Below are 17,052 nucleotides of genomic sequence, written 5' to 3'. Positions count from 1 at the left end.
AATTTTTTATTTCGTAATTCAGATAGAGCATACAATTTTAAGCAACTTTCTAATTTATTCCCATTATCACTTTTTCTTTGTTCTCTTGCTTTCTTTATTTGAAAAAGAAGGCATCTAAGCTAAGGAGCCAGCCAATTTTTGGTTCAGCACAATGGACAACACTTGTTTATCGGTGGGTGAATTTATCCACCAATTAGCAAGAACACCGCAGGTTGTTCACCAAAAATGGTCCGGCATCTAAACTTACATTCTTGCTTTTCAAATAAAGATACCAAGAGAATGAAGAAAATGTTATAATAGGAGTAAATTAGAAAGTTGCATGCTCTATCTGAATCACGAAAGAAAAAAATGGGTTCAGTGCCCCTTTAAAAGTAAAAAGTTGTATTCATAACGTACCATGGGTTGTCAATGAACATAGATATATTTTCAAGGGTTGCAATTCAAAAAGGTTACATGCTCTAATTCGTTAGAGCGTGTAATTTTAAAATGAGTCAACGCAAAAATTGTTATTTAAAAAGGACAATACTAAGACAGGGTAAGGTAACCAGATATTGCCTTTTATAGGGACATTAAAAACTGACTAAACACTAGACAGAATGTTGTATTCAAAGAAAAGGTCTTCCCAGAAATACTCTGCTGATGTATTTTTACAGGAATTGAAAAATGGGAAAAATACAAATATTTAGTTTTTTTTATATTACAGCCTCAAACTGTTTAAAGTCCTTTTAAAAGAGAGGAATCGTGTTAAGTTTCTGTCCACCCAAGTTTAAAGTGACAAACTGCTGGGTACAACTACAGTAGCAGGCTTACTAATCACCATGCTATATTTTCCCTTCTGTACCTGCAAATCTTTAAAGTCGTTTATTTAAAAAAAAAAAAAAAAAAAAAAAAAAAAAAATGTTTAACTTGTACAATAAAACACATACATTAAAAGAATTAGTACATTGTCAAGATTTGTTGAGTTAAAGGGACACTGAACCCAATTCAGATAGAGCATGACATTTTAAGCAACTTTCTAATTTACTCCTGTTAGCAATTTTTATTTGTTCTCTTGTCATCTTTATTTTAAGAGCAGGAATGTAAATCTTAGCAGCCATTTTAGGTTCAGCACCATGGATAGAGCTTGCTTATTGGAGGCTTACATTTACCCACCAATAAGCAAGCATAACCCAGGTTTTCAACCAAATATGGGCTGGCTCCTATGCATCACATTACTGCTTTTTAAATAAAGACAGCAAGAGAACGGAGAAAAATTGATAATAGGAGTAAATTAGAAAGTTGCTTAAAATTGCATGCTCTATCTGAATAATGAAAGAACAAATTTGAGTTTAGTGTCCCTTTAACCATTACCAACAAAGAAAAATAAAAAGGAACTTGATTCAGAACAATAAAGGAAAATTGGCGAAAGTAATTAAAGTTTAAAGGGACAGTAAACCTTAAAATTAATGTTATATAATTCTGCACATAGTGCAGAATTATATAACATTATATTAGCCAAGCATTATTTAACATAATATTGCCTTTTTATTTTTAGCAAAAAACGCTGTTTTACAGACCCGCTCTCTGGGCTCTGCTGAGCGGGTCTGTTTTTTTTCCTCAGCGCATCGGGCCAGCTGTATAGTCACAGCCCGGCCCGACCGCACCATAAGACTAAGTGCAGCTCGCTCCTGCTATCAGACAGAGCGGGAGCGAGCTGCACTTAGTCTTATGGCACGGTCGGGCCGGGCTGGGCTGTGACTATACAGCTGGCCCGATGCGCTGAGGAAAAAAAAAACAGACCCGCTCAGCAGATCCCAGAGAGCGGGTCTGTAAAACAGCGTTTTTTGCTAAAAATAAAAAGGCAATATTATGTTAAATAATGGTTGGCTAATATAATGTTATATAATTCTGCACTATGTGCAGAATTATATAACATTAATTTTAAGGTTTACTGACCCTTTAAATATAAGTATTGCTATTTAGACAATTTTTTGTAATTAGTTAAAGAGATTCAGCTACCTTACCTAATTCATATATGAAACACAATGTGGTATAGATAGTATTAATCTTGTTTATGCGTTAATAGTTTTAGCTTTATCTGTGGACCAGAATCATTCCATTGTTGCAAAAATACATTCTTTCCCAAATAGGAATATTGATTAGTTCTAGTTGCAGTGTATAATTTACTAAATTTATCTTTTACTGAATTGGCGGTATTTGTGTTTTTTCCCCAATATCTTGGGATTCATTTTTTAGTTAAGTTCATAAAGGATTGTTAAGAGCGTTTGTCGAAACTTACATGGTAGTTTTGCCTTACTGTTTAGTAGATAAATTAAGGGAGATTTAGACACTTAGCAGTTGAGGAGTTGTGTAACGATATTATGTATAGAATTTCAGTATACCTCTATTAAGTGGCATTCCCACCAAATGTGCAGTAGAGTGCCCCTCTCACCACATCCCCTCCAACAGCGATCTGTTACTCCTGTGTATATCTGATGTAGTCTGTGTAGTGTTAAAGGGCCATAATACCCAAATGTTTAAACACTTGAAAGTGATGCAGCATAGCTGTAAAAAGCTGACTAGAAAGTATCTCCTGAACATCTCTATGTAAAAAAGAAAGATATTTTACCTCAAAAGTTCCTCAGTAGCCACCTCCCATTGTAAAGGATTTCTAAGCAGCATTTTAGTGTGTCTGTCCTAGGACAGCTTAGGAGATGAGCCTCGTGAACTCTCATATGATTTCACCAATCAGGTAAAGGAAGCTTACTATGAAATCTCATGAGAGTTAAGTCAAATCTCATGAGATCACAGTAAGAGTTCATGACCTCAGCACTGCTGATGGGCTGCTGTTCATTTCTTCATTTCTTTTTACCTGCAGCTGGGCTGCACCCGAGTATAACTTTTTACACAGAACTTACTCTGCTGAGCTGAGGAGATTGTGAGGTAAAATATCTTCCTTTTTTACATAGAGATGCTCAGGTGATATTTTCCTGTCAGCTTTTTACAGTTATACTGCATCAGTTTCAAGTGATTTAGCATATGAGTATTATGTCCCTTTAAGTACCATCTAGTTAATAGTTTAACATTGGTTTATATTGTTGAAATGGATATAGAGCTCTTAGTAGTGTTAGTAAATATTAGCTTCCAATTAATTGTTGTTAAGGGAGTTTGTAGTTCATCTTCCCATTTTCTTTACATATGGGGGAAGAGTCTGTGAGTTAGTTTCTAGTAGCATTTTATAGAATGTGGAGAGGAGTTTCGACAGGACCCCCATAGCACAACCTTTCTCAAATGGAGTTAACTGTCTTGTGATATTTTATCTTAATTTGTGGCTATTTAGGTAGTCTCGTACTTGAAAGTAGGTGAGCCAATGTCTAAATGGAGATCCTATTTTGGTTTTAAGATCTGAAAAAGTACTTCGCGTCTTGCTGTAAGATTTTGTAAAATGGAATATTGCTTTGGAATGTAGAACAATTTAAATCTATTTTCGGACCTTGTATTCTAAATGAGGATTATCTAAGAGGGGAATAAGTGGTGATGGTATTGAAGATGTGTTTATTTTTTCGTATTTTAGTGTCCCAGACTGATAGGGTTTCATATATAAGAGGGTTTTTCCCCTTATTTAGTTTACTTTCTGTTTTATTGAGGCCACATATACTACCTAAAGCTCTTCATTTTATACTGAGCGCCACCATCTTGTAGATTGCATATTGTTGCATCCCGTTACAGGAGCAGTGCACTTTTACAGAACTGCTTTTTTGACAGCTGTACTTTTCACTTCAGTTTGGCTCACATAATAGAGAGCAGAAGAGTTACATTTCTGCAGTTTTTTGCACAGCTTAAAAGCTAAATAACGAATATAAACTGCAAGATGGCGGCTACCAGTGTAAAGATGCAGAGCCTCACTAACCAATACTTGCAAGGGGTAAAAATATGAGAAGAACTTTAAAAGGGACACTGAACCCAAGTGTTTTCATTTATGATTCAGATAGAGCATGCAATTAATTGTAAGCAACTTTCTAATTTACTCCTATTATCAATTTTTCTTTGTTCTCTTGCTGTCTTTATTTGAAAAAGAAGGCATCTAAGTTTTTTTTTTGGTTTAGGACTCTGGACAGCACTTTTTTATTGGTTGATGAATTTATCCACCAATCAGCAAAGACAAACCAGGTTGTTCGCCAAAAATGGGCCGGCATCTAAACTTATATTCTTGCATTTCAAATAAAAGATAGCAAGAGAATAAAGAAAATTTGATAATAGGTGTAAATTAGAAAGTTGCTTAACATTTCATGCTCTATCTGAATCGCGAAAAAAAAAAAAATTGGGTTCAGTGTCCCTTTAAAGACAGCTAAAGGCTCATAAGAAAAAAACAGTACCACTGAGTATTTTATTGTAGTTGAACTCAGCAGTTTAATATCCCTTTAATTCACATTTAGAGAATTAACGATCAAGATATACCAGGGAAGAGGGCTTAACTTATTAAGACTGTGGATGCAGCTTTGGAGCTCTTGCAGTGCAGTCGCACAAGTGAACCTGCAGCCTATAGTTAAAGAGAGACATGATACCCAAACATTGAAGCACTTGAAAGTGATGCAGCATAGCTGTAAAAAAAACGACCAGAAAATATCACCTGAACATAGCTGAGTAAGAAAAGATGATATTTTACCTCAACATTTCCTCAGTAGCCACATCCCATTGTAAAGGGACTTTAAGCAGCCAATCAGGATGCAAGTCCCAGGACTTGCTAGGGAGCGAGCTTCTGGCATGCACAGGCCCATTATTTCCCTATGCAATTTAAGGAAGTACTGTATACTATTTAATATCGATAGATTTCAGTGAAATCTCATGAGATCATAGTAAAGCAAGGTGTGACATCAGCAATGAAGAAGTGATTGGCTCCCCCCCCCCCCCCCCAACATGCTGACAGCAGCTGAAGGATAGCCATTTACAAAGCACTTAATATTGAGCTGAAGAATTTTTTAGGTAAAACATCTCCCTTTTTTACATAGGTTTAGATGATATTTCCTTGACAGCTTTTTTCAGTTTTGCGGCATCACTTTCAAGTGGTTTAGCATATGGGTTTATGCCCCTTAAGGAAGCAGCAGTCTTAAGACCACTATTTTTTATCCTCACTGCCAACTCTGTGTAAAATCCCCCTGGACTAATGACTGACAGCCCCTGCTCTTGCAAGATTGATTGTGTGAAAGCAGGAGGCAGCGTTGCACAAACAGCTGCTCATGCAATAACAAATGCAAGCAGAGTGACTCTGTTCATTTGCATCCATTATAGGTGGACAGGCTGCCAAGTTGCAAACCTTTTCCACCCAGTCTTTGATTAACAGAGCTCATACTCTCATGACTCTTTCCTAATCTTGTTTCTCTGCAAACATCTTTAGTTGCACTAAAAACTTTACAAAGGGAAAACTCCTTCCCTTCACCAGAATCTCTGGCGTGAGTACATTTTTCTAAAAAAAAAAAGTCTACAATCCCAATAAAAATGTACTTGTGTGTAGTAATATTCTAGGTGTAAGAAGGAAGTATATCATTGCCTTCCCATAAGAATTATGTTATACATAAAATTCTAATTTATTTTTTAAAATTGTCAGATTGTTTTAAATATACTTTTTAAAATAGTACAAATCAAAAGCAATGTACCTGTTGATATGATGTTGTATAAACCATAACATTCTGCTGCTGTCCATCTGTAGCTATTAATCCTGCTGGTATTTGGCCAGCTGAAAAGTAAATAAAAAGAAAAACAATATTTCCATTGTTGCATCAAAAATGTATAAACAATTATGCAGTTTAAAAAGGACAACAAACAATTATATAAATATATTAATGAAAATAAGCCATTGTAGCATACACTTATTTATTTGACAAACATCTGAAAGCTCTATTTGCTCTAATCTCCCTACAGAAGCTACAGCTGAACCGATGTGACAAGTATGCTGAAAAAGGCAGCAAATTGCCTGACCCAACTACATACTATATAGCAACTGCCCTATTGAGAACTAGCTGAATACATGCTAAGCCAATGACAATAGTCATGTGTGTGACTACCAATCACAAGACAGCTCCCAGTAAGGCATTACTGCTGCAAAGGATATGCATGTATGCTACATGTAGTGGCCTGAAATCGTCCACATATACATACATTTGAAAATACTAGAATGCCAATAAAGTTTCAGATTATGCTGGATGCATCCCTGATACCACTTGTTCCCTGTCTTCTCCAGAACAGCATTGTGTTTTAAATACACACCTCAGGTCTCACTGTTACATGAATTCTAGTAAAACATTTTAAATAACATTCACATTTTATATAGCATTTTTTTTTATTTATTATTATTAAAAACGTACCAAAAGCTTCTTCTGTTAACTCCTCTCCAAGACCATCTGCTCCTGTAACAGTACCACCAATTCCTTTCTCACCCTTCATTGCCTTTGAAATGGTAAAAAAAAGCTTATTAAAAATTAACACATTAAAACATTCAGTTGATATTATGCATAAATCAGATCCCACTGATTAAATTCAGATAAAAAGAAAATGCCCAGGTCTATAAAGTCTGCAAACCCCAACTAAAGGCATTATAGGAAACAGATAATTATTATAGTACATTAGCACATTCATTACACCAATGTCCATTGCTAAAAGGAGAAGAATAATATCAATCCAGTTCTGCAATATGACAATGAAGCAAATAAAAAGGTTAACAATAAAAATTGAAATGTTAAACAATAAAAAAAAAAAATCTAGTTTGTGATTATATTGTGTTGTCAAGTGTTCTAGGTTTTTAAAAAAATAAATGACAAACTATTTCAAGTAATCTGAAACATAAGAAAAAAGTGGAATTATCCGGCTCAACAGTCAGATAAATCCCTTAAAAAAAAATGGACAGACTACACCAGAATTGTTATTGTTTAAAAAAAGATAGACAACACCCTTACTAGCCATTCCTTAGCTTTGCACAACATACATTTTTAATATTAATATACTTCATAACATTTAAACCACTACATTTCTGCCTCTTTCGAAGCCACTACAGACAGCCTCTTATCCCATGCTTTTTAAATTAGCTTTTCACAACAAGTGACTGCTAATTCATGTGGGCCATATAGCTAACATTGTGCTCTCTCATGTGGAGTGATAATAAATAATTAGCCATGTGATAAGGTAAGGGGGCTTTTAGAAGAGGCTCAGATACAAGGTAATCACAGAGGTAAAAAGTGTATTAATATAACAGTGTTGGTTATGCAAAACTGGGGAATTGGTAATAAAGGGATTATCTATCATTTTAAACAATAACAATTTTAGAGTAGACTGTCCCTTTAATTTAAAAAACAACATTGTATAACCAAAACAAGTCTTTTTGTGTCATTTAAACTTTATTATACTCCTTGCTTAGGTTACAACTGCTCATATTTTTTTCTGTTAAATCATTTAATTATAATAATTTTAAAAAAAATGTATGCTTACCTGATAAATGATTTTCTTGCTTGGCAGCGAGAGTCCACAAATTCATTCATTTACCAATGGGAAATACTTCACCTGGCCACCAGTAGGAGGCAAATAAACCACCAACAAGGCTTTATATATCCCTCCCACTTCCCCTACCCTCTCAGTATTTCAAGCAGAGGATAAGGAAAAGTAGAGAGATACAAGAGTATTGTGGTGCCAAAGACTGCCGCCACTAATATTTTTAGGGCAGGTTCGTGGACTCTCACTGCCTAGAAGAAGAAAAAAAAAATGTATCAGGTAAGCATAAATTATGTTTTCTTTCTAATGGCAGTAAGAGTCCACAAATGCATTCATTTACTTATGGCCAATACCCAAGCTGTTGAAAACACAAAATTAATAGTGGGAAAAGAAAGCAAAGGCAGTCCTAAGAACTAGGCACCACCGCTTGAAGAACCGGTCTCCCAAAAGACGCCTCAACGGAAGCGAAAACACCAAATTTGTAAAATGTGTTGAAAGTATACGAGGACCAAGTATCATCCTTACAAATCTGTTCAACTGGCGCCTCATTCTTAAAGGCCCAGGAAGAAAAGACAGCACGGGTAGAATGTGCTAATTCGAGAGGGAGGCTGCAGACCTGCTTCAAAGTACGCCATGTGAACCAAACTTTTAAACGAGAAGGATAAAAAAGGTAACAGCAGTGGCCTTCTGCCCTTTGCTGAAACTCCCTCCTAATTAATTTGAGCTATGACGCAAGGAAAAAAAAAAGAAAAAAGAAAGAAGAACAAAGAAGATCCCAGATTGAAGTTCCATGGAACTGCTAAAGTGCCCACCAACTACGCTCGAGGAACCCTTGACCTCGATCCGTATCTTGGCAGTTGTGTTGCGACGAGAAGCCATCAGATCTATGTCCGGACCTACCCACCTGTGGGTTATCTCGCCAAACATCTCCAGGTTGAGAGACCACCCCCCAGAGTGCAGTCAGTCTGGTTAGAAAGTCTGCCTCCCAATTTTCCACTCCTGGAATGTGAATAGCTCAGAGATGACAATGGTAGGTCTCTGCCCACTGAAGGATACAATAGAGACTTCCTTCATTGCTAGAGAACTGGTGATTGTTGTCCGACTGAAATCGAATAAACCTAACTGAATGGAACTGAGGCCATGCTTGTAGTGTATTGAAAATGGCCCTCAGCTCTAGAATGTTGATAGGGAGACTCACTTCTTCCTGAGCCCTCGGAAAACCCCACACAGCTCCCCAGCTTATCAAACTCGCATTTGTTATAAATTTCCCAGGAAGGACGAAGGAAACTTCTGCCCATGGGTACCAGCTCCTGAGACAGCCACCAAGAGAGAGACTCTCTCCTCACCAGGTCTAAGTTAATGACTTGAGACAAGTCTGAGTGATTTATTTTCCATTGATTCAGCACAAAAACAAACTGTAGAGGTGTCAGATGATAGTGGGCAAACAGAAAAGCATCCAAGCTGCTACCATGAGACCTACCATCCCCATGCATTGAGCCCCTGAAGAGTGAATTGTAAAAGGAATCAAGCCGATTGGAGCTTCTCGACGCTGATCCGTGAGAAAGATGCTCATATAGACATAGTCTATTATAGTTCCTAGAAAGTACACTCTTTTTCCCAGATACCAGAGTAGTGTCTTCATGAGAGCTTGCTAAATGGGAAGATGGCGTCTGAACCAAAATGTTGTCCAAGTAAGGCGCCACAGCGATCCCCTGTAGTTGACTACCTCAAGAAGCACTCCTAAGCAGAGCTATAAACTGCAAAGGAATTGATGATGATCCTATGGATGGGAATATGTAGATACGCACCCATTAGGTCTATAGTGGTCATGAACGGACCTTCCTGGACCACAGGAAGAATAGATTTGATGGTTTCCATCTTGAAGGTCGGAACTAGAGCTGCAACAACTAATCGATAATAATAGATTATGAAAATAATTGCCAACAAATCTCATAACAGATTAGTTGGTTTGCGATCAGTTGGTCTGTGCACGGCGCCAGCTGCTTTACTCCAATGAGCTCTTGCACATGGTATTGTGTTTTATGGTTAAGCCCTTAACCTAAAGGACGTCTACAGATGTTTACTTGTCACATTTTCAGGACAGTATAAGTTTACAACTACTCATGGCTTATGTGCAACCCAGAAATAAAATAGGAAGTCATCGTTTGGATTGTTTATATTAAATCAGGTGATTTAGCACAATGCTTTGCATGATATAGTGCCTAGCATGTTATTTACACCTAGTCCTAGATTGTTGGGATTTGTTATTTGAATTGATGTGCACTATTATCTGTTTGCACAATTATTAGTGGATCGCTTGCTATTGCGGATTATATGTATTGTATAGATAAATGTGTAAGGCTTTGGTCTTGTTATATATATATATCAAGTCCTTAGCGGTTTTGACTTTTTTTATATTTTAAATTAATTGTAGTAAGTGCCAAATTCAACCTGTATAAGTATATATCTGTTATTTTAAGAGCGGACTAAATATTTTTTCCTTAACTTTATAGCTGGTTATTTACTATTGCATATAGATATTCAAGATATTTTTATGTTAGACAGTTGTGTTAATGTAAAGTTTTAGTCTGAAGTTTATATTAGTGACACTCATTACGTGGATTTTATTTTAAAAAGGAAAAAAAATCATCTAATTTATTAATTATAAAAATAATCGTTAGTTGCAGCCCTAGTCGGAACTTTCAAAAACGTGTTTAAACACTTCAGACCCAGAATGGGGTGGAAAGACTCTTTTTGAAACTTTGAATAGGTTGGAATATAATGCCCTTCCCCTCTCTGTGAGTGGAACTGGAATGATAACTCACATTTTTTATGGCCTCCCTGGCACCCTTGAGAGAAGAAACCTGACCCTTGGAGGATGAGAACAAAACCCTATTTTGTATACCCAGGAGACAATGCCCAGTACCCACTGGTCCTGCATGGACTGAGCCCAAACTTCCTGAAAATAAGATAATCTGCCCCCTACTTGAACTGAGTTCAGGTCAGGGTACGACTTCATGCTGATTTGTTGTCAGGGGTCAACTTTTTAGACTGTTTTTACTAAACACTGGGTTTGGCTTCCCGGTACTCCTGGGAGGATTCAAATTGTTTGAGGGCTTATTCCTCTGAGTGGAACAAAGAAATTGGGAGCACCAGCCGGATTGAGATTAAAACAAATCTTTATTAGAACAAATGTTAAAATCGAATACTCAGTCCATAAAAAGACAAGGAGGTCAGCAAAATAGACAGCTTTCCTCTGAGGCCTGTTCTGATAAAAGGAAGGAAAATTGCAATTTAGATTTGATTTTCTTGCCTTGAGGAAGGAACACTTCCTTACCTCAGTAGAAACAGTAGAAACAGTAGAAATGATAGAATCCAATCCTGGACCAAATAAGGTCTTAACTATAAAGGCCAGAGAAAACAGTCTCGATTTGGATACCATACTCGCTGACCAGGACTTGAGCCAGAGAGTGCCAGAACCACAAAGCAAGAGGTCTTAGCATTTAAGTGAATAATCTGAATAATTGCGTCAAAAAAAAAAAAGACTTGGCTGTTTTCAGAGCCCTTATTCAATCCTGAATATCCTCCAGTGGAGAATCCACAGAAATCAGTTCAGATAAAGAATCACACTAAGAGGTGGCAGCAGCACCAGCCACTGCTGCCACACACATAGGGCTAAAAAAGCAAACCAGTCTAAAGGAAAAGCTTCCTTGAGTATCCCTCTAATTTTCTATCCATAGGATCTTTAAAGTAGGTATTATCCTCAAGAGGAATAGTAGTAAGCTTTGCAAGAATGGAAATGGTCCCATCTACCATACTGGTCAGTAGTCCACAATACCAAATGGTTATTTGGAACCTGAAACATTTTCTTAAAATATTTGAGAAAAAGGAATCTCAGGTTTTTCCTATGCTTTAGAAATAATGTTGGCTACAAGAGATGGGGAATGGGAACACCTCAGGGTTCTTAGTTATAGGTCTAGACTAAGTCCAGCTTGTGAGTATTTGCTCTTAGCCGGCTGACTCAGGAACAGTGTGGACAACACCTCTTTAAGTAAATACTGCAGGTGGTTAATCTTAAACCTAAAGTTAACTTCCTCTGAATCTTGAATGTTTTTAACCGAGGAGTCAGAAGAAGAAATCTCCCCTTTCGGAGCTAGCCAAATAATCCTCTTCATCAGAAAGCTGAGCATTACAAATCCCAGTAGATTCCAGAGAACTATTGGATCTAACCCCAGAAGCATCATGTTTAATCTTCCTCTTTAGTCTTCCTGCAAAAGGCATAGCTCTCAGGGCAGCAGAAACGGCCGAAAGTAATTGGGCCGTAAAATCTGGGGGGGAAACACATGCACCAGAAGTAGTTTCAGGAGGTGGGCCGCAGGGTACTGCTCTGGTTTGGAATATTATTGCATTACTGGCATATCAAGACTACCAGAAATCTGAAAAGTCTCAATATTAGCAAAACTAGGGAAAGTGACTTATGCTTTTGAGCACAATGTTCCCCAGAATGAGATCTCAGAACAGATGTAAGGCATACATTACATAAATTTGCAGGAGGACAAACTGATTGCACTTTGCATAACATACTTTTATTACATTCGGTTACATCTGCAGGACCCATATTGTCCTGAAAACATTTAGAATCCTCCATGCTTGTATACCGATCCCAATAAGATAAGTCTAGTCAGATTAAGACATTGTTTAAACCTTTGTGTTAATATTAATTAAAGAAAACCACACAATCCCCTTCAAAAAGGACTGTTGGGAAGTGTCTCACCACCCCTGGACAGGCTTCCATCCTTAAAGTTGAAAAAACACCAACTGCGCTGTATGGCTTACACTGAGTAAAAGGAGCAAAGAGGACGGAAGCACATCCGGGGCGATATGACATCACTGTCCACTCCAACATGCCGACACTAATTTATAGAAGCAGCGATCGCTGACTGTTCCAACCCGCTTCCGATGCTGTAGCACAACCCGCATCGGATCGCTAATAGAAAATTAACCGATGACGCGGATAGTGACTGGTAGCAACAAAGGACCCCTAAATATGTTAAACCCCCACCGGGAATATAATAAAAACAGTTGTGGATCCCACTTATATACTCCCTCCACCAGAGAGAATGACAAGGTAGTAAAAACACCAGGGAATATACAGCTTGTGATTAGCACAAATCAACGAGATTCCATGAAAGTCAATAAATATTGTCAGCACCTACACTGATTATATCTTGGGCCTACCCCCACCGGGAGTGGGTCACCCATATCACCCTTCTCTAGATAAGAACCTTAAACGTTTTCTCTCAGTACCACAGTTTTCCCCAATATAGGCAACAAGCCATCTACGGTGCCCCAAAAGGAAATAAAAAGCTTACCAGGACGAAGTCTTCCAATCCGAGTTCAGTCTTACAAAGGAGTGCAGTGTCACTGACACCGGTAACCTGTAAGGAAAGGGAGAATGGCTTCAGAATGCTGGTAAAGAGGCATGAGAACTTCTCAGTGATGGAACACAGGATATAGTTATCAGCGCCAATGTAGCATACAAGCTCACTATTCTTGATCACATAACATGATCAGTGGGGAGGGAGTGCAAAAGAGTTGGGAATAGAAGCGCTAACCGGCTAAAGTATGACAAAATAAACTTCTTAGCAGAGCACCGCTTCTCTGCCTACCTCCATGAAATGAGGCAAAGAACTACTGAGAGGGTAGGGGAAGTAGGAGGGATATATAAAGCTTTGTTGGGGGGTCCTTTGCCTCCTCCTGGTGGGCAGATGAAGTATTTCCCATAGGTAAGTGAATTCATTTGTGGACTCTCACTCGCGATTTAAAATAAAACATCTCTCCAAAAATAAGACTACTAACCTCTCTGAACTTCTGAAGGTATAGCTTCAATGGTTCCACATAGCTATCAAATCCTAAAGTTGACATAGCAAACAGAATGTCTTCTCCATTGATTGTTTTTCGTTTTTCTTGGTGACATCTTTCACTTGCTTCTGAGGTTATAAAGCTTATAAATTCACTTACACATTCCTGGACACACTCCTTGGCATCTTTAGCAATCTAAGGAAAAAACAAATGAGAATTAAGAAATATTTATGGCTTCAGACTCAAAGCATACAGTACACATTGATAAACAATTAAAAAACGTGGATTGCCAACAGCAAAAAAATAAAGTCTTCGCCAGAGCTCAGAAATAATACTAAGCACCACAACACCTAAAATTTAAACAATGCCACTAGGTAAATGCTCTGCCCAGAAGAGCAAAGCAGTAGACCCAACTCCCCTTGCATTTGCAGAATGAGCAGAAAACTGCATCTTACACATGGCTGCTAATCCATGTGGCAGTTAGGCTCAACGAATAGCTTAATAAAATTTGATACATGGGGCACAAAAATCAATATGTGTGTGTATATATATATATGTATATATATATATATATATATTATAATTTTATTTTTTTTAATGCCGCAAAAAAAAAAAAAAACCTCAGCAGAAAAAACCATTTACGTACAACTAATAGTGCCTTATTTAACCTTTTAAAGCCGTTATGCCGTTGTATTCCGTCATAATTAGACTGGGCTTTAAAGCAGATATGACGGAATAGAACGTCATAGCTAACGGCTGTCCTGAAGCCTTCTGTGCTGTCAGGATTTGATCGCGGTCTGGAGGGCGTTCCTAGGGTTGTAGGGACGCCCCCCAGACGCAATCCAATAATTGAAATCTCGCGGTCATATGCACGATCGCGTGGTTTCAATTTGTCTACATCGGAACAGTTGTTCCGATGTAGGCACTTTAGCCCTGACACGAAAGGGTTAAAAAGGGACAATAAGCACTTCGAGATTGTAATATAAAATGCTTAGGGGTCGATTTATCAACCTCTTTGGGAGGTTTTCGCTTGCCTAGGACTGCAAGTTCTCACAAGAGAACTTGCATGCCGTATTTAACAAGCAGTGTCAGACGACCACTGCTTCTCTACCCTTTCGCCACCTCATAGGTGGCGAATTTCAATCTCCCCGGTCTAGTCCGACCGGGGCGTTTGACAGCTCCTGCCCGCGTGATTGACTGTGCGCGGGCAAGGGACGGGAATTAATGCAAGCGCAAAATAGCACTCGTGTGCAATGCTGCATTCCGCCAGGAGAATACAGTCCGCGTAAGTGCGCCCCTCTCCGCCTCAGCTTGATAAATCGCCCCCTTAGTTATGTATAGTAAAACAACTTTGCAGTATACTTTCATTATTTATTTAGCCATTCCTGTCATTTAAGTCTGAAAATGTTGGATTTTTTTAGTCATTAAAACTGAAAGAGCCACATCTCTCTCCCTAATTTGCATGTTGTAATCTTATTTCTGCCGACACCAAACAATAGAGATTGTTAGCACAATGACAGTAGCAAACCCAGTCTTTTATAGACTCAAGTCTGGATTGCCACCCTCTGGATAAAGAAAGTTGTGGGTTGAGTTTGACTATTGATAAACAATTAATACCAAAAAAGTTAATAATTTGTTCTAAGATATTAAGAGTCAGCTCATAAGTTAATCTATTGGCAGACGGCAAAAAATGCTGTAATAATGTGTTTACTGTCCCTTTAATGCGCACTGACTTAAGTACAATCCCAAAAGCACCATTGGTAGAACCACCATAAATTTAACAGATTAATTGTTTGTTTTTTTAAATGCACTCATTTAGTGACACTGAAACAAGGAGCACTGGTCCCTTCAAATTATAAAAAGGAACACTCTTGAATGTTTTTTTTCCCTAATATAAAAATCACACAGAAATTTTTTTTCAAAATGTTTAACCAAATACTGCTCAGGAAAAACCTTTTAATTATGAAAATTGATGCAGATTTTGGCAGAATCCCATAGAACACAGCATTTGAGCTGTGCCATATGAAAATATTTAATTGGTAAATGATTATATCTGGTATGTGTGGTTGCCTTAGGTGGGTATTATTTTCTGTGAGCTATTTCTTACTGCTTTTCTGGTTTCCTATTGCTGCTTTAATATACAGTATCTGAGTGAACCTGTAGCTTAGCTTCATTAGAAGCTAATACATAATTGTATGTAAACCATTATCTTATCTTTGCCACCTGTATTGACATTTGGCCATGTAATAAATAAATAAAAATGCATGCCAAAAGCTTGTCCCCACAATAGATAGATATTGATATATATACACATCTATCTCTCGATAGAGAATATTATATATATATATATCTCAAACAATACTGAATGTTTTGAGAAAAGGGTGTATGATACATGACTTTGGGATTTTGCAAAAGTAAGAGTGAAATATGCGAAATCCTCGCACCTCCTCTGTTGCCAGAAGCAAAGAATTGACTCAAGGTGAAAAGTGAAGCTGTATGGTAAGAAAAAGTTGAATCTGTAGACATTACTTTTCCTGTCTGTGGTATGGCATTTTTCATTATCCTTGCCACATTGGCGATAGGTAGGTAAATGTCTTGTTCTCTGAAACTTTCTTTAGATCCATTTGTGTCGTCTGGGTCATTTAAACTATCTTCTGTATCTCCTGGAAAAAAAAAATTGCATTTTAAAATAATTTCACATTGCAACTGTTCACTTTAGATAATGAAAATGTGTTACTATATTGAGGAAAATATTAGTAGAGAAAGAGTAAACACTTGAAATAAAATTATGCATGCGAGACTACTCAGTTGCCCAGAGGCAGAACTTTGTTTCACTTTCTGCAATGAGAATTTTTTAGTGAAAAATTTTCTGCAGATCATCTTGAAATGAAATTCAATTTTAAATTGGGCAGTTACAGTAAAGCACCAGCTCAGCTGCAATGTGTTGATTAACTGTAAAATAGAGCAATTTTTAAAGATTTATAATATATTGCAACAGTCAAAAACTGCATTGCATATTAGTTGAAAAGAGAATTAAAGAAATGTTGTTAAGTTTTTAAAATGTCTCTAATAAAATTTGTTTCCTTTGCTCTTGGTATAACATCCGATTATTATAAGGTAAAAAGGTAATAATTACAAGGTGCATTGCTTACAAGAACGTCTTTCATTCAGGAGTCACAGGTTTGCAGAAGGGGAAAGGCTAGGTGGCAGGTTGCAGAAATTCCTGAGAGACCGTTATCAATCAGTGCGCTACTGCTCTGCAGTGCTGCTCCATATTTTACTGTTCTGTGTTAAGAAACACTTAAAGGGCCACTAAACCCAAAATCTTTCTTTCATGATTCAGATAGAAACTAGAAATTTAAACTACATTACAATTTACTTCTATTATTTATTTTGCGTCATTTTTTAGATATCTTTAGTTGAAGAAAAAGCAATGCACATGGTGAGCCAATCACACGAGGCTTCTATGTGCAGCAACCAATCAGCAGCTACTGAGCATATCTAGATATGCTTTTCAGCAAAGAATATCAAGAGAATAAAACAAATTAGATAATATAAGTAAATTAGAAAGATGTTTAAAAATGACATTCTCTTTCTAAATCACAAAAGAAAAAATTTGGGTTTCATGGCCCTTTAAGTGCAGCCAGAGCACAGCGCTGTATGAAGAGAACAGCCTTATGTTAAAGCACTAATAGTTCCTGTATGTATCCTGTTCTTTCTGCGATGACATCT

The 17,052-nt window shown here is 37.3% G+C and overlaps 1 protein-coding gene across 2 annotated transcripts in view; it reads right to left on the bottom strand.

Annotated features, from left to right (window-relative positions):
- Positions 1-17,052, bottom strand: part of NFYB (nuclear transcription factor Y subunit beta) — a 29,945-nt gene that overhangs the window by 5,295 nt on the left and 7,598 nt on the right. The window contains exons 3-7 of one of the 2 annotated variants that reach the window (XM_053716963.1): positions 15,850-15,983; positions 13,318-13,515; positions 12,831-12,896; positions 6,342-6,423; positions 5,634-5,713 (exon numbers count right to left, since the gene is read on the bottom strand). In XM_053716963.1, coding sequence (XP_053572938.1) covers positions 5,634-5,713; positions 6,342-6,423; positions 12,831-12,896; positions 13,318-13,515; positions 15,850-15,983 — 560 coding nt within the window. The remainder of the gene's footprint in view (positions 1-5,633; positions 5,714-6,341; positions 6,424-12,830; positions 12,897-13,317; positions 13,516-15,849; positions 15,984-17,052) is intronic. The other variant, XM_053716964.1, reaches the window with a different exon arrangement.

This window comes from Bombina bombina, chromosome 6, assembly GCF_027579735.1.
Source record: "Bombina bombina isolate aBomBom1 chromosome 6, aBomBom1.pri, whole genome shotgun sequence".
In the NCBI taxonomy this organism is placed as follows: domain Eukaryota; kingdom Metazoa; phylum Chordata; class Amphibia; order Anura; family Bombinatoridae; genus Bombina; species Bombina bombina.
Note: the sequence above shows the minus strand (reverse complement) of the source record. Positions and strands in the feature narration are given on the sequence as shown.